The sequence below is a fragment of the Hippocampus comes genome, unplaced genomic scaffold (genome assembly GCF_001891065.2).
Source record: "Hippocampus comes isolate QL1 unplaced genomic scaffold, H_comes_QL1_v1.1 scaffold16, whole genome shotgun sequence".
NCBI lineage: Eukaryota > Metazoa > Chordata > Actinopteri > Syngnathiformes > Syngnathidae > Hippocampus > Hippocampus comes.
Window position 1 is genome coordinate 1 of NW_017806168.1, and position 18011 is coordinate 18011.

General features: G+C 43.3%; 2 protein-coding genes and 1 long non-coding RNA gene across 6 annotated transcripts; all 3 read right to left on the reverse strand.

Moving 5' to 3' along the window:
- Window positions 1-1041: 1041 nt before the first annotated feature.
- Window positions 1042-7589, reverse strand: rp9 (RP9 pre-mRNA splicing factor). 4 transcript variants are annotated; one of them, XR_002171209.1, is made up of 7 exons: window positions 7293-7589; window positions 6258-6288; window positions 5978-6107; window positions 5160-5251; window positions 4772-4833; window positions 3161-3386; window positions 1042-2152 (listed from the first exon to the last, which is right to left on the reverse strand). XR_002171209.1 is itself a non-coding variant. In XM_019895994.1 (7 exons), the coding sequence occupies exons 1-6, from the start codon at window positions 7439-7441 to the stop codon at window positions 3221-3223; spliced, it is 630 nt and encodes a 209-aa protein (XP_019751553.1). In that variant the 5' UTR covers window positions 7442-7589; the 3' UTR covers window positions 1042-2550; window positions 3188-3220. The 4 variants fall into 4 exon arrangements, 2 of the variants coding, with proteins under 2 accessions (XP_019751553.1, XP_019751552.1); XR_002171208.1 differs by having other exon boundaries at window positions 1042-2550; XM_019895994.1 differs by having other exon boundaries at window positions 1042-2550; window positions 3188-3386.
- A 166-nt stretch (window positions 7590-7755) lies between these two features.
- On the reverse strand, window positions 7756-18011 carry rmp24 (ribonuclease MRP subunit p24). The gene is made up of 5 exons (XM_019895995.1): window positions 17758-18011; window positions 15365-15387; window positions 14984-15204; window positions 8950-9125; window positions 7756-8869 (listed from the first exon to the last, which is right to left on the reverse strand). The coding sequence occupies exons 1-5, from the start codon at window positions 17850-17852 to the stop codon at window positions 8689-8691; spliced, it is 696 nt and encodes a 231-aa protein (XP_019751554.1). The 5' UTR covers window positions 17853-18011; the 3' UTR covers window positions 7756-8688.
- On the reverse strand, window positions 11597-14955 carry LOC109531614 (uncharacterized). The gene is made up of 2 exons (XR_002171210.1): window positions 12353-14955; window positions 11597-11751 (listed from the first exon to the last, which is right to left on the reverse strand). It is a non-coding gene; the product is annotated as an uncharacterized LOC109531614 (long non-coding RNA).

Consider the following 18011-nt stretch of genomic DNA (forward strand, 5'->3'; position numbering starts at 1 on the left):
CACACACACACACGTACACGTTCACGCGCGCGCACAGACACACGCACACAAACGTAAACGCGCGTCCACGAAAGCAGTGGAAATCTGCAAGACACGAGCACGCGCGGAGCTCACATTGCGCAACGTTCGGTGACAAAGGAAGACAACATTTTCCAACTAAAAAACGGTCAGGAGAAGCGTTGACGTACCTGCAGCCGCGTGGACACTTCTCCAACTGGAGTTGCTGTGTTGTGTGTGACTGGCTGGCTGCTTGTGTGTGTGCAATTCTCGCTCTCTCTCTCTCTCTCTCTCTCTCTCTCTCTCTCTCTCGCTCGCTCTCTTCCTGTGTTTGTGTGTGTGGATGCGGACACTTCCTTGTCTCTTCCGCCCCCTACAGGCCGCTACCGTCATGACGTGACAAGGAGACAAGCAGATGCAGTGCGTTGCGGTCGTGCGAAAACGTCTGAAGTGCGAACAAAATCGTTTTCATTTGGAAGCAGACTCACGATTTGTTTGGCTCATTTAATATGAAATGTTATACATTTTTAGACATTCCAATCATTTTGGCTTCGATTGCATTACTGTACACTGTTCTGAACAAAATGTGATTTCTTTTGTTTTTACTTCCGTGCATCAGTTCTCAACGAAATGCAATTTTAAAATTATACGACACACTTACTCGAATATTTAAATATTTCAATCATTTAGAGTTAGCTATATGTGAGTTGAAGACATGATTAAAACCCAGCCGGATACATCTGAATCATTTACATTACCTTTTCACACACATTATTCAAATAGTCACATTTTATTACGTGTGTCACGTGATAGCAAATTGAAGATCGACACCAATTATTTTACAGCTATAATTGTGGTTGATTTAATTGTTACTCTCGACCATAATAATTAAGTACTTATGAAGCAAAAATCATAGCCATGTTAACAAAGTCATATGACCATTTTAGATACTCGCCCCCGTATAAGCCGGAATTTTGCTCATAAAAATTCCCAAATTCAGGAAAACCTCAAACACACAAAAGATGGAATCATGACAAAAAAGTAGACATGAAATGAAATTTTTTTTTTATTACTATCCATGTTTATTACTGTGGTGTTGGTGGTGTCCAAGTCATACTTCGGGAAGTTTTACATACATTTGATTAAAAAAACAACAACAAAAAAAAACTTACATTCATATTACATTTTCGGTAACCTCTCCGATGTGCATTCATGAAAAACATTTTTGAATTGAGTGAAGATCTCTGCCGAGTGTGATGATACGGCAAATGAAGTGAGTGGCAACGCCAAAGAAAACCTTTGACCGCCGCGGGTGGGCCGGGAGCCACGTTTTTAATAATTCATCGTCATTGAACGCTCGCTGTCTTCTCCTCGGCAATTCTCATGTTACAGTCAATGATTCAGTTGGATCCCTTTTGGTAAATGACGCATCTTTAATTAATTCAGCGAGAGATTGACTGTTTTTACAGATTCTGTGAAGGGGCAAGAGGTGCAGTGCCCCTGCAGATCCAACAGGTGGCGCTTTCACAAAAAAATATTGATTTTTAATTGTCGGGCATGCTTCTTGTTTATTAAGCAATAGAATAAAAATAGAACAAATGGCAGGGCAAAAACAAACCCGAGGAAGCAACACATGATTCTTAAGAGGGGCAGTGCCCCACCAGATCAAGCAGGTGGTGGTAACGAATAGTTTTATTGCATCTGTGTAGTTTGGTAAATCGACATCTAAAAGAAAGACTGGATTACGTCGATGAGGTTTTCCAGCGGGAAGGTTTAAGACTTCAAAAGGGGTTAAAGTTGCGCTTCAGGCAGCTTGGTAGCATTTGAAACTCATCAAAGCCAAAACGCTTCTCCCTTCAGATGCATTTGCGCTTCTAAATGGCGGCTATGTTTTCTGACTAGAAGCGAGCGCCCGTAACAGTAATCCTTCTATCCGGAGCCGCATTTGAATTTAAAGCTGCGCAGCGGGATGTCAAAGGCAGCGAGTCTCTACGGGCCTACACAGCTGCAAAAAGGGAACAAGACGCCAGCTTTATTAGTTCCAGTGCATGGAAACCTTTCACTCGGATTCGGACACTTGCCGCTGCCGAGGTGACATCCGTTGTTCCACGCATGAAGAGCCCTTGGGAGATTGCCGTCTCTAAAACCGGTCTGATGGAAGAAGACCGAAACAAAGGGAAACCTTCAAGTTGTGAGGATATTGATGACATTAAAAGTGAAGATATAATAATGAGTCTGTCTGGTCTTCGGCTTTCGGTTACTTGACGTTGGATTGAAAGACGGCAACGTTGACATTTGCTACCGACGGGACTCCAAACGTACAAAATGGCGACTGGCCACTGAAGATTATCTCATTTATCTTGATTTTTTTATTTTTATTTTTTGAACGGGTGTTACACTTAGCGATGAACTTAAGTCTTCAAAGCTGAGGCAAATCCTGGGCAAGGATCTCAATCTGAGGCAACGCTAAGAGCTTGTCATGACAGAATTGTGAGTCTGGCAGCTACAGAAAGTCGAGCAGACAAAAAGATGGCGGCAAGCAACGCATTCGATATGGACAAAAATCGCAAAATCAGAAATTGGTTGTTGCGGAGTAACCGGCGGATTTGAAGTCAATTCAAATCATTCGTTTTCTTCTATTTGCGATCGAGGAAGAAAGCTCTGAGATAAAACGAGACTTCTTACACGACCATCTGCCTGAACCAAGTGAGAGTGAGATGATCAACGGATGGGGGGATGGTGATCTCAACATTCCAGACTGATGGAAGCGCAAGCCACAGCCAGTTCTTCATCATTTCTGTTGGAGTTGGGAGTTCGAGCACGGTGGAAAAACAAGTTGTCTTTATTCTCAGGACACGAGAAACATTGGCGTACATTTCTCACCCGCCGAGTGGATTTTTTTGTTTTTTTTTCCAGAGCAAACAACCCCCCCAAACCTCAAACCATCTCAAGTATGCTCCGCAGTCACGTCCTGAGGGTTTACTCGCGAGCGCGACGGTCCGCGGTTTCCGTTGCGCGCTCTGCAGTCAACGGCGTTTTCACAGAAACCAAAGGGAGAGTGGACATATTAAAAAAATAAAATAAAATAAATAAACGACATCTGAGCAACAACGAAAAGGAACCTTGCCCACTCTGCTATCGAACAGAAGAGGGGAGTCGTCACCTGCAGAAGGAAGACGTCTGAAGGTACCGTTTCTGAACTTCTCCCCCGCGCGGCCGCGGATCAATCGGATTCGGAGGACGACGACGCGTGCTTATGCTTCTTCCGCTTCTTCTTCTTCTTTTTCTTCTTCTTCTCCTTCTTTTTCTTCTTCTTCTTCCCGCCGTCAGAGTCGGAGGACGAGGAGGATGACGTGGTGTCCTGGAGAAGCTGCTGCAGCTGCTGGATCCTGGAAGAGGAGGCGAGGTCAGACAATCAAGACGCAAGTTGGCGGGAACATCCGCGGCGCTTCCTTTATCCGAGCAGCAGCTGTGTTCTCAGCGCAGACGCCACTTGATCTTTCAAGTCTTGGCCCCTGGGACATGTGTTAACTTATGAGCCTGAGACGCCTTCTGACCACTCTGTGGAAGGTGCACACAAATCACAGATGGGATTTCTTGCGTTTTATTGGCCGGCTTGGGATGTGCGAGTGTCAACGTGACCTCGTGACTGCTTATCTTGCAAAATAAAAGAGATGGGAAAATGCGTTCCACCAAACGGTTTCTACTGGAACAACAATAATGGAGAGTGTTGGTGTCAAACTCCAAGCTACAAAATCCAGGAAATAAAAGTCAGTCAACATTGGAAATAATGTCTTCTTATGCTAGGGTGTTAGTTTGGGCTAGCATGTGAGCTAATACTATTCATGAGCCTAATTTGGATAATTGAACGTGTCGGTAACGTAAAAAACTAAACCAAATAAAAATGTATTTCAACCCTTTCATGCACTCCGTAACCTGATAACATGATAAGCTGTCCACTGTAGTAACCACTACCCCTGAAAAGGTTAAACTTGATCCACCAAAGAGAGCAGATATGGATGACATTTAAAAAAAAAAAAATACACCAAAGAGAGCAGATATGGATGACATTAAAAAAAAAAAAATTGTCAAGTATAAAAAAAAATAAAGAATGGTACTTTGTCGAGCATCTTCCTGATGCCCCCACTTGCTTGAGCCACGAAAAGATACCCATTTGAGTTTCCCCTGGCTGGATAAGTCCCACCAGTATGGCGTGGGGCTTCTCCACATAGCGATAACGGGGCACTCTGAAGCGGCAACACCGGCACGAAGCCCCTCTGTACATACAAACTGTCACGTCAGGGTTTTTACATTGTTTCCCCAACTCGCTCTTCCACCATCTCTGTGACGCGCATGCACTCAGGGCGGACAATGAGGCACCCTCAACCGGCCACACCAGCAGAACATTCATTTCCAAGGTATAAACAAAGCTATTTAGCGAGCTAACTGCTTGTTTGCAACTATGGAAGAGTGTGGCTATCCTGCTCAGAAACAATTCAAATGCAATTATGTCTATACCAAAGGACGCCTAATTCTTTTTTTTTTTTTAAATGATGATAATGACCAGTTCAAAAGGAGACTTGGGAGGCGGAGCTTTGACTCTTATTTCCTCTCCCTTTTGGGGAAGATGTCAGATGTTGAATGTGGCGAGCGCACAAGAGGCTTCAAAAGCTGGCCTTTCAATGACCTTTCTGTAATGGATGCAAACTCACACCGGTATCCTGCTGCGGCCACACAACCACCGAATAATACTTTTATATTTACGCCCATTTACCTGCTTTCTTTCTCATTCCTTTCATTTTCCCGAATCAGGTCGTACATGGGGTCTTCGTGGGCCTGCCAGAAAAACAGGAAGCTGTCAAAATGGACGCCCGAGAGACAAGAGATAGAAGTCGGGAAAGGGCCTCTTAAGGCATTTACCACCATTTTGCTCTTTATCCCCCCTCCCCCACCCTTTCTTTTTTTCTGTCACTCAGCAGTTTCCCGGTAGGAGGAGAAAAAAAAAAAGGATGCAGTTGCATTTATGGTAATCACAGCAGGGGCTGAGTATTCCATTGTCCCATTATATGATATATTGGATCGAGCAGCCAACATGCGTGTGTGTGTGTGTGTGTGTGTGTGTGTGTGTGTGTGTGTGTGTGTGTGTGTGCGCGGACACTCACCACGCGAAACTGCTCCAGTTTCTGGTTGCCTTTGATGAAAAACGGACACTCACGATCCCCTGTGCGATGGCCGTACCGTTTGCACCTCCAGCCTGCAAGAGTCAGAGAAACTCAAATAAAATAACTCCAAAATCATCTTTAGTGACGCAAAATCCAAATATTCTGAAATTACAAACATAGCAATTAATTGATGTTATCTTCTCCATTGGAGATCAATGCCATCTCTTTCAATTTTTTTGTGTTTAAAAAAAAAAAAAAAAAATGGAACGGACCCGTGCTATTGGCAGGGGATAAGCCCAAAAATAGTGAATATGCATTTCAGCTGACCTCCATTTTCAGGCCACCTCCCTCCAATTTAGGAAGGCGAAGAACGTTTGCGGCTCTCTGATGAGCGCGTGCGAGAGAAAATGAGTCACCATCAACATTTGGTGCACTTCGCCGTGACAGTTGGAGAACAATGAAGATCCCAGCTGTATGTTTGCTTTTTTTTTTTTTTTTTTTGCTTTTTTTGGAGCAACCGCCTGTTGCGACATGGCGGTTGTTTTATTACCTCGCAGCAGTTTTATGGGCTTGCACAAGTGCACACACCCTTGTATAACTGGGGACATGAATTGAACAAACGCATTCAAACACAGCACACAATATTGCCTTCTCCCATGTCCACGGCCCCATTTCTGTAACCACTTGTGTACCAACACTATAAAGTCAATTTCCGTAATATGAAGCCTTTAATACAAAAAGCGTAGTCAATTCAGACACTCGGGGTTCTAGTTGTGCGATATTCGGGGACTTCTATGACACGAATGCTCTACACTTACACTGCATCACCTTGACCTCCTTGCCCAGCGGCATCCACAGGCCCTTGGTGGGCGCATTGGCCAGGAAGGTGCGCGCATCCTCATTTCCGGGTTCGGCTGGAATGCAGTCCTCGGGTTTCTCCATGTGTTCCTGTAAATCAAAGCTGAGCGTGTAAGACCATTTTAATGACCACTAGCGTCACGTTTCTTATGAAGACTTGGCCAAATAAGACATTACCTGTGTAAGACCATTTTAATGACCACTAGTTTCTTATGAAGACTTGGCCAAATAAGACATTACCTTAATGTATCCTGGTGGAGGTTTTTCATAGCTGTAGAAAAGGGAGATTAACTGCTTAATTACTTTCCAAATACAATCCAGTTTATGCTGTAGGAATGGCTGAATGATTAAACAATGGTATTGATTAATCCCAGTTAATTTGTCAGTACATTTGTAATGATTTAGCTGCTTTGGTAGCTCAAAACTCTGCTGACATGCAGTACTTAGACTAACAACATGGTTGCAAACAGAGTCTGTGGCAGTGTTTGTAATGATTTAGCTGCTTTGGGAGCTCAAATCTCTGTTGACATGCAGTACTTACACTAACAACATGGTTGCAAACAGAGTCTGTGGCAGTTGATGCTCGGACAGACAATTTTTGGGGGGAAAATGGTAAACGAAGAAATAAAGCAGAAGGGGAGGAAAAAAATAGAAAGGCAGTGTTTACTTTGCCGTGACCGGCAACTCTCGATTCTTGGCCTGCCGTGAATCGTGATTCGTTTTTTTTTTTTTTTTTTTTTTTATAAACCGTGATGTCAGTAGGTCGGCTGGTTGATTATTCAGGCGTGATGCGTAGGCTACCGGGAATCGATTATTTGCTGTGAGTCATGTATTGTACGTGCAAAGCTAAACCCCTCTGTCCCTTTTCTCTAAGTTTTCAATTCGTTTCGTCACGTAAAATACAGTAGGCTGTTTTCGGGATTACCATCTTTACGCAAGCAGGTTTATCAGCGATACTGTATTCCCGTTTGCTTTGCTCTTTTCAAATGCACCAATCGCATCTTCCGCCTGTGTTAAAATTCATTACCAGCGCAGAACGCATCCAACTCCATCACGGTATCATTCCCGTCAAATGTGGCAAGTAAGCCGTCGATTCCCGGTCTCTCGACAAAATTCTCGCGCAATTCACGTCAACATACGCTAGGTGGCAAAAAAAAACATTACAATAAACGCAAAGAAAAAGTTATTTTGATTCGGAGACTTCATTTTAAGGCCGTGATGACCAGCCCTAGTTATGAGCGTGAATATATTTTAAGAAATAATTTTAACACTCACAATGTCTCGATGTGTTTGAGGTTTTGCACTTGCTGGTTGAGTCTCTTCATCTGACTTTTCAGCTTCTCGTCGTCCTCCTTGGACGTCGATTTGTGTCGTTTGTGCTCGCGTCGCTCTTCTTTCTCCCTCGGCCTCTTTCTACTCGACATTTTGTGGCAAATGTCGTTCAACAGAAAATAATATTGTGTTAATGCGTTTAAAGATATTTTGGGCGAAACACTTGAGAGGGTACCGATGGCTAGGCTACGTCGTTTTGCTCCACTTCCGGTGCGGGCGAGCTAGCTGCTTCGTGAAAGTCTATCTCCCCCAGCAGGTGGCGGGCGGAACTGCATTAGAGAATACTTGGCGTCAAACCGTAGTTTTATAAGTACAGTACTGTATAAACAAAATCTAAACATACACTACCTTCAAATAACTTAAAACATAATGGTTACATTGTATTGAATAAGATACTAAAAAAAGGCAGCAGTTACACTTGGTTTTATTCAACAAAGAAGTGACATACAAACATAAACGTGCAGTATGAAAGCATTACACACTGTCGAGGTAAGTGGGTGGGTAAGGCAGTAGGGGAAAAAAAGCATATTGTACAAAGGTTTTCAAATACAATCATCTAAATTAAAATGAGTTAACAGTTGAAATATATCAGCCTGTGTGGAATGAATGAATGCATTACACAGGTTTCACTTTATGAATAGTACAACTGAAATAAATCAACTTTTTCATGATATTCAAATTTTTTGACGAGTATCTGTACATGTCTATAAAACGCATACACTAACTGCAACAAAAGAAAATTAATTTGGATTGTAATAGGACAGCAAATCACACTATTTTGTAAATCAGAAATAAAGCCATAGTGGGGAGCACTTAAACACGAGTCTTACAAAAACATTTTTTACAAGTACTGTACAAAAAAGTAAACGCAAAATGCACATATATATTCAGCCACCAAACACCAAGGTACAGTAGTAATATATAAAATGCCTTCTCTTTAAAAAAAAAAAATGCAACAACAAAAGAGACTATCAGCTTATCAAACATAAGGACAAAATCATTGGTGACACTTTTTGTAAATGTCTTACAAAAGGAAGTTTGAATATTGATATCCAGCATATCCAACCACACCAAATGACATCGCTGTAACGTTGATCAATACCAAAAAATCCCTCAAATTTCCCATTTATGGCAGTGAAGCAGATTATGCTCATTTGCTGAATTTTCACACCAAAACCTCTAAACTAAACCGCATTTAAGCTCAGCGAGGTTCTTGGCGGCATTGCTGCAACATCCCATCCGCAGAGGGCGCTGTAACAACTAAGGAACCAAAAGTGGCTTCCCTTCCTTCTGTGTAAACAGGTTTGTTAACAAAAGCAGTAGAAGAAGAAGAGGCAACTCAGAGTGAGAAGAGGAAGTCTTTCAAGCTGCCTTTCTTGCTGACTGACTTATCCTCACGCATCAGGATTTTGCTCAGACGTTGGACCACCCAGTTCTTGCCCTTGGAGGGGGTCTTGGTGGCCGAAGGGGTGGACGAGGAGGAAGAGATTGAGCCGGGCGTCCCGGAGGAGTTGGACGACCTGGCGAATGGGTACCACGAGAAGTTAAGAGGAGAGCATCACGTCGAGTCACAGTCTTAGTTCGGTCGGACTAAACTCACCTGGGGGTGCGATGGGGTGTCTTGTCCTTGCCGGGGGTCTTCCCAGGCATGGATCTGTTGGCTGATGAAGGGGTCTTGAGCTTGCCTGCGCTGCCCGGGGTGGGGAAGGTAGACAAAATCTCTCGGTTCATTCCTTTATGCCTGGAAGTCTTGCTGCAGGTGTGGCAGGTGGCCATCTAAACAAATACATATAAAAATAAATCAAAAAATTTGCCTCGCACACAAGTTCCAACGATTGACAGGAAATTGGGTGAACATGTCTACAATTGTGATACGGTGGACAGGGGGTGCAAGAAAAAGTCTTGAGGATCCAAACCCAAAACTGAACAGGAAATTTGCCAGGAGCAGATAAAGCAAAGCTCATTTGGGAGACAATCGCATAATCTCCATAGTGAGCCAAACCCCAGGTTGCATGAAAAAAATATGCCCCCTTTTTTCTTTCTTTTTTTGCTTGCCACTGCACAAAAATTGCTAACATCCTCTGCATACGCCGTCAAGACACAGCAACTTCCACAATCAAAGGGGTCACCCCGGACCACCTTCAGAACACAAGCCAAAAGCTGACGAGATGGGGGAAAAACTCACCGACACGAAGGTAGCCATTTTCGCGACTGGTTACGCCGTTGGGTTGCTCCGAAGTGTTTACTACGCTGGCGAGTGCACGTCCAGCTTTATAGGCGTCTGGCCAACCGGCCCACCCATCTTTCCACGGAGTAAGGGGGGGGGCAAAGGGGGTGTGGCTGAATGTAGGAATGACTGGCCAGCACGCTGTCGCAGGGGTGGATTTATTGGTGGATTCCCAGCACTGTGCAGAGAACACTGCTCACTGCAGAAACTCATCCAGTAACGTGTAAACACGTCTTCAAAAAGGTACAACATGTTCTTGGAAACTACAGTGATCACTTCAAACCATTATTATGCAAAAACGAGTGAACTGATAACCACAAATGTTCAAAGGCAAGACTGGCTTTGAAGCTGGGGTGGGCAACTTATGGCCTGTGAGCCTACCAGAGCTTTCGGTCTTTCATCACCATATTTTATGAAGGTAGGGGCCACCTATGAAGGTCTTCGGGGTGAGACCCTGATCAGACATAACAAGATATTTGGTCAAGCGCAAGTCGCCAAAATTCTTTGCCATACTCCGCTCACACATGACGGCGAAACCAATTCGCAAGTCATCCATCTGTCTCGGATACTTGCTTCAAATTTGGGAGCAATCAGACAAAATCTCATGAAACGGATAAAGCTGGAATCGTTTTTTTTTTTAACTCATTCACTCCCAAAGACGTATTTAGATGTCTTTTCAGACGCCACACATTTAATCCCAGCTCCTCATTTTATATTGACTGTACTTGAAAAGGGTCTGAAAATGGCGTCTGAAAAGACATCTAAATACGTCTTTGGGAGTGAATGAGTTAATAAAGTAACAGCAGCAAACTGCCGGTAGTTCCCTCGACAATTTATTCTCATTGAGGACCTTGTCTCTCGCCACAGACATGTCAGTGTTGGAGCAATTTTTAATTCACCGACTGCACTGGACTTTTACCTTTTGTGTCTCTACTTAGTTCTACTCCATCACACTGAAACCGGACACCCGTGTGTGAAACAGCTCTGCGGATTCTAGATTTTGAAATATTTTGCTTCTTCTGACCAAAGCAAACGTTGAAAGATTTGCATGTTGACTAAGTGACCCACTTCCTCCGGATAATACCGTCGAAGTACGGAGCCACTTATCACGTGTATGCGTTTAATTTTCCTCCAAATCCCTTGACACGGATCGCACGCGCACGTGACGATTGTGATTGGTTCATGCTAGGCTGAGGATTTTGACCTCACACTGACTGCACGGCGTAGGTTTAAAAATAAAAACTAGAACGGCAGCGCCACCAAAGTTAAACAAACATTTATGTTTGTGTGCCCCCGCATGTCAGCACGTGAATGATGAAAAGATGGTTTGATGACAAAATGATTGACAGCCGTATTTGTGTTTGCGGCCATTTAGACAACAGGACCATTTTGGTTTTTTTTCCCCACATTCTGGCCGAGTGGAAAGAATCCAATGACGGTCAGGCATCGAAAGAGACTAAATAAATTTGTATTTGCTTTTGTCCGTCCGTCTGACAGATGAGCAAAGAATGAAGAATCTACAAGTGCCGTGAAAAAATATTTGGCCCCTTCCTCATTTCAGTGTTCTTTGCATATATTTATCACACACAAAGATTTCAGTTCATCAAACCAATTTTAATATCACACAGAGACTACCCAAGGAAATACAAAATGCAGTTTATAAATGACAATTTAATTTATTTAGACACACAAAAAAAAAAAATCCAAACTTACCAGTCAATTATGTGAAAAAGTAATTGCCCCCCCCCCCGTCTTTAACATCGCTGTGGAGGAATTTTGGCCCACTCTTCTTCGCAGAATTGCTTCAACTCGGCCATATTGGAGGGTTTTCAAGCACGAACTGCCCGTTTAAGGTCACACTGCATGATCTCAATTGGATTCAAATCCAGACTTTGACTTGGCCACTCCGAAACCTTTTTTATTTTATTTTTTTAAATCACAGCAAGTTGTCCTAGGCCTGAGGTAGCAAAGCAGCCACAGAGCATCACACTGCCACCACCCTACTTCACTGTTGGTATCATGTTCTTTTTATCAAATGCTGTGCCATTTTTACCAGACGTAACAAGCCGCACATCTTCCATAAAGTTCCATTTTTGACTCATCAGTCCACAGGATGTTTTTCCAAAAATCTTCAGGATCATTAAGACGTCTTTGTGTTCTTTTTGGACAGCAGTGCTTTTTGCCTGGGAACTCTCCCAGGGATGCCAATTTTGGCCAGTGTTTTTCTTCTGGTAGAGTCGTGAACACTGACCTGAACTGAGGGAGGTCTGAAGATCTTTGGATGTTGTTGTAGGTTCTTTTGCATGGGTCGTTGTCGCACTTTTGAGTCATTTTAACTGGTCGACCACTTCTGGGAATGTTTGCCACTGTTCCCAGTTTTATTCATTTGTGGAAAAAGGCTCTGGCATTGGTTTGCTGAAGCTCCAGAGTCTTGGAAATGACTTTGTAACCTTTTCAGACTGATAGATTTCAATAACTTTATTTCTAATTCCTTCAGATCGTGGTATGATCCGTTTGTTTCCAAAGATCTTGTTGTCTACTTCACTTTGTCTGATGGATTCTATTTATGTGATTTCTTGACTCAACAGTTGTGGTGGTAGGGTGTTCCCTGTGAAATTGGAACTCAACTTTCCCAAAACTGTTCGTCACAGTTACTTTTGTATTTCCATGGGTTGTCTGTGTGTGATATTAAAGTTGGTTGGATGAACTGAAACCTTTGTATGGCATAAATATGCGAAGAACAAAGAAATCAGGAAAGGGGCAAATACTATTTCACAGCACTGTAATTACTTTGTTTAAATGAAACATGTATTTAGTAAGCTACTTTTGGGGCCGAATGTTTTTAACTCTTTTGAGACGAGTACCCCCAATTATTTGCAAGAACTAATTTTCAACAGAAATACTAAGACCCTCCGGCACATGCAGCTCCCTAAGCAGTATAATTCCATTAATGTGGCTCATGTTGTCAGGATCAGTTACAGGGATGCGTGGAGGATGTGCCGTAAATCGCCCCCCCCCGGACCGAGGCCCGTTGCCGGTGCCAACGGTTAATCTTCCGTCGGGGATCGCCAAGTTCCTCGGCTGACTTTTATTACCGGTGTAGGAGGCGTAACTTTTGCTTGGTCCACAGAATGAAGACATTTACTTGTGCTTACAGGATTTTTTTTTTTTTTTCAATGATGACTAACCCAGCTGGCACTGCTTGACTGGAATAGTTTGCAGACACAAATACACATGTGGGGACAGTTGACTCATCTTAAAAAAAAAAAAAAAGGGGACAAAGGACTACCACCACTGTTGTTTTGCATTCCATTCCCCCTGTTGCACCCAGAGTGAAGCCAGAGCTTTCGTCAAGTTGTAAAGCCCGACAATTCAGATGAATACTGGCAAATTGAGCAGCTGACGCAATGTGGTACCCTGTTACGGAATATGAGGGAAATGAGAAAATGGCTGGTGGTGAAGCAGCGGTGGCTTAAATCGTTGCTGGGAGTTGAAGCAAATGGCCCTTCCAGGAAGTATTTTTCAACCACTTAAGATCACGACGTTTTTTTTTTTTTTTTTGCTGCACTGCCCGGGGAGAAAAATAAACATTTCCTTCTCCATTTATGGTCGCGGCCTCTCGCTCGCTCCGATTCGACTAACGAGCTATTATCAGACAATCTGACCAGCAACCTCGTAGAGGCAGGAGGAATTACATCACAGGCGCTGACTGATATGGACCCTGACCGGCCCCTCACAATCATGGGAGAGACATTCACACCTCACAGCCGACATACTAGTCCGCACCGGTCTGTAGCTGCTTGAATATTTTGGTACTCGCTGCGAATGTTTTGAGCAGAGATGAGCATTTGACTGCATGTCTTAATTAGTGAATTAAACAGAATCTATCACGATGTGAATAAAGAACGCCATGGGGGTCCGGGGGGGAGATTTTCAATTCAAGACATGTGGTGAGAGTCAGCGGCACTCATGGTAGGTTTCTCGGTTGTACATCTGTAAATGATTATTTTGCCATTAAAAGCCCTTTCTTAAGTCATGTTGTTGTTTTCATGACATAAAAGCAAACACATTTTAGCATTATAGTCGCTGTTCTCCTTGACGGGTGGATTTTTGTACCAAACCTTGTTTTTTCCGCTTTTTTGTGTCCATCGCGCATTCCGTGAAATAGTGCTAATTAATAAAGAACAGAAACATCCACAAACCTAGTGAAAAATGGGAGTTCAGTTTCTTTAACTCAGACCAGTCAAGCCACTGTTCTTGCAAAAAGCGACCCGCGACAAATGGGGATGTTGCGGAGCGTCAAAGTGATTGACAACACCAGCGACTTCGCACGCATTCGTGGCAGCCGAGCACCGTGCTGTGTAAGAGTGTCACACGGGCGGTTTGCAAGTCGCGCAATGCGACACAGCAGCTTCCGCCGAGCTCTTTGAGGCGGCACACCTCTCGGCTTTTAAGAGGAGACAAGTGGACGCTAATCACGGTGTCTGGGTTATTTGGTGTTTACGTGGAAGGAAGCGACTCGCATTCTAGCCCTGATCATCTTGCCGGTCCGGCACGAGTGGATGAGGCCTAATTGTTGGAGTCTCACCGTGCACTCCATGACTAGCGGTCGAAAGAGGCTAAAAATATTGCCGGGGGAGGAGGGTATCAGTTTACGAGGAAGTCGCGTGATGAAAACACTCCCCATCTGCGTTGACTAACGACAGAGTTGTGAGGTCACGGCTTCAAGAGACAATGAGGATGTAAACGGTCACAATTGTTGTTGTTTTGGTGAAAAACGTGCAGGCTGAAAACTGAAACGCAAACAACCTGTTCAGCAACGAAGCAATAGCAATCGTCAATTTCAACTCGTGATGAACAGGAACAAGGCTCCCCCTCAGAGTTGCGGCAACATTGGTCACATATGTTGTCGACCACACATTTATCAACCTCTGCCTTTCACATAGAACACTGAAAAGCGGAATGTTATCCCGAATGCCAACACGGAATCCCACACTGGGGTAATGAGATGACTTCAGCGCCACGTCCGCTGTGGCATTTCACTTTTGTGCTGTTGGCCCTCCTGAGGTAGCGCCGGGGAAGAATCTTTTCAGACGAGTACCAATCGAAATACCACTGCTATGTTTTTCCACAACTAGCTTGTTTCGGTACTCTGGGTCACACATGCACGTATGAAAACACTGTCGCCTTGTTGGCCGGATATCTCGCTACTCCACGAGGTGTTCTAGTCTCTCAAAATCTTGTACAAAATGGCCGACTGGAAGAGGAGATGCCAAAATCACATGATGACCGATTGACTGGCGTTGAGGTCGAATCAAGTCGGTTTAATACAGGAAGTAACGAGCCGAAACTGTACAACATTAGCACCAGTGTTTAAACCCCTGCCGGCATCTGTAGTCTGTCTCACCAGTACTGAGGAAGACTTCCAGAAGCGTTGCAGCAAGCGTTTCTGCACCAGGCCGAGCGCTTTACCCTCGGCTCTCCGCCGCAGGATCCTCTGCACCCTGGCGGACGGACGCCTTTTGGCTCGCAGGCGCACCCGATGGTTGTTGGGCCGCAGCCACTGAAAGCAGTACTTGCACACTGACATTTTGTCCAGCGCTACGGGGGATTGTGGCTTCTTTTCGTCTGGAAATGAGAGTAATCAAAAGTGTAACAACTGACGAGAAAGTCATTCCTAAACAACCATGCAACCATGATGTAATGTTCGCTAGTAGCAGGAAAACTGCTAGCTTATCTGAAATTTAGAAACACTACCATCATCTTCATGAGGGAGCTTTTGACTTACCAAGGGATGCAAAATGCTTGTCACTGTGGAGTAAATTGATTAAAAAAAAAAAAAAGACATATTAGACACATGACGACAACATGACACAAATGGAACTCTGCAAATGATTAAGGTTTTCTTATCTTATCTTATCTTAGTTGGCAGATAGGATGGAGAAACGGAGGCAAAAGAGATTTATATTTAAATATATACAAGTATAGCTAGCTCGACTCTAAATCAGCACTTAAGCTCCAAGCTCAAAAGACTGTCATCAGTTTTGGTGGCGACACTTGGATACAAGCGTCTAAAAAGAGTGGAAGCCAACTTGGACTCCGTCAAACAATACATGGCGAGCCACCAAAATATAAAAATATATCACGAGCTTCAACTCCCTACTATGAGCCTCCACTTTTGGAGCGCCACCAATGACATCCTGGTATTTGGGCACTCATTGAAGTGAGCCAACGATAAGTCTGTCTAAAATTAGCTGCGGCCTTGAATCAATGAAGGGATTTATCTTTTTTTTTTTTGGGCTGCACGTGCATTTGGGAGGCCTGCAGATTGTTTGGGGTCAGATTTAATCTGGCAGAGGCGGGGGCGTTTGTTGATGTGCTCCAACCTGAAGGTGAAACATTACATGGAAGATACCAGGACAGATGAAGAGCGTCAACTAATTTTCCATCGCTCATCTCTCAAATCAGATTCAATCCGCCTCTAATCCACTCCCAATTAATAAACTCCTGGATTAAACTGTCAGTTTAATATTTAGAGTTCATGTCTGAAATAAAAAAAAAATGTGAATGACATGTCAATTAGTTTTGATACGCCCACTTGGCCATTACTGGCGGGTTCATTTTGTGCATAATTAAAAAAAATTATACTTTATACTACAATTAATTGTGTTAACTTTTTTTTAGTTTTTAATAAATGCAATTTTTTTAAGTCTTGAATTTGTAAAAAAAATATATATTTTTTTTATTTTTCACTAATGAAGGGTTCGGTGAATGTGCATATGAACTGGTTGGGTTCGGTACCTCTAACAAGGTTAAGAACCACTGTTCCAAACAAATGCATTTTTAACATTTTGTGTTCTATAGCGAGTCATGGTCTGCCCACCCACAAGGATGTAAATTTAAAGTTTTCATAATTAAGCATTGTCCATCTCTCCAATATTGGAGGTTCAAATTTGTCAGCAATTCGATAAAATGTCTTGCAGGGGTCCACAAAGCACAACTGGAAAAGGCCTAAATGAGTCTGAAATGGCTGCCTCTAACAAACACTGCAGACTACTTGTGCCTTTTTAGTCGAGGCTTCTTCAGACTTCATTGTGGGTCTCGTCATGATCGACATGTCTCCCAAATTTCATGTTGAGAAGGGAAACTAGCTTTGGGGGGACTGATTTTCCAAAAAGTTGAGTAATTACCGTTTCGCGTGTCATGGCATTGTCAAGTCACCCAACAAGAGCTAAAACAAAACTCAAACATTTCAGATTTGTCTGGGGCTCAACGGCTTATATGAGGTAGCAATCATACAAAAGATGTTACAAAATTTGATCCTTGGTGTGTGTGTGCGTGCGTGCTTGTCCGTGTGTGTGTGTGTGTGGGTGTGTGTGTGTGTGTGTGCGTGCGTGCGTGCGTGCGTGCGCGCGCGCGTGCATGCAGTCAACTGATAAACAGATTTCCCCTGAAGACTTAAATTGACTCATGATTTTCACAGAGGACAAATTGCCTCCCGCCTCCAGTGAAATATAGCGTGGAATTGGGAGAATGCTTTAATGAGATGGCTTTAATGATGTCATCCATCTCATAATATGGCGGTAGAAATATATTGTGTCATCTCCCGTTATCGGCAGCACCAATCAGGCCGAGAACAACTCCGTATCGAAACTCGACAAGCACCAGGGAATTTTTCAAACATTCTGTCCCTGAAACCGGTTTTATTGACCAGCATACTGTAAAATTTGGTGGGCATGTCTATTATGAGTAGACCAACAAAAAAATGTGTCATTACACCCTAAATGAGTTTTATGACTCTTTAAAACAAAAAACTCTAAAACTTCACTTCTAAAATAATTCATCCCTCAAGGTTGATTTCACCTAGCAGCATGAAATTTGGTAGGCATGTCTATCAGAAATAGACCCACAAAAAAAAAAAAAAAAAAGCTCGAGAAGCCAAGCTCAAATAGACACAGGAAGTCTGCCTTTTTGATTTCTGTAAGACTTTAATGTTGCGTTTTAATTGCTATGTTGATGTAACAACGACGCCTCCTATCCAAAATTTGAATGAGATTTCACATATGGTTTATTTTGCCTTTTAAATGTCCGATTTCCACCATCCTAACAAAGGTAATGGCAACGAGCGTTGTGAGGGTGAATTGTTAAGTGCTAAATAATAACAAATTACTGTTTTCTTACAGTAAAAAACGGGATTCCTCCGGACAGCTGTCTTGAAACAGCAAAGACGCGTTTAGCCGAAACATGTTCGACAAGTCTTCGGCATTCGAGCTCATTTCCCCCCACACGTAGACTTCTTTGGTGTGTTTCCGTCTTGGTCTTCTTCACAAATATCAGTTTATAAACCAAGCGAGTAAGATCTGTCGTTCTCGTCGACAATTCACGCACGGAAACAGCGAATTTAGATCATGAAACCGAGAGACAGTTATGGTCGC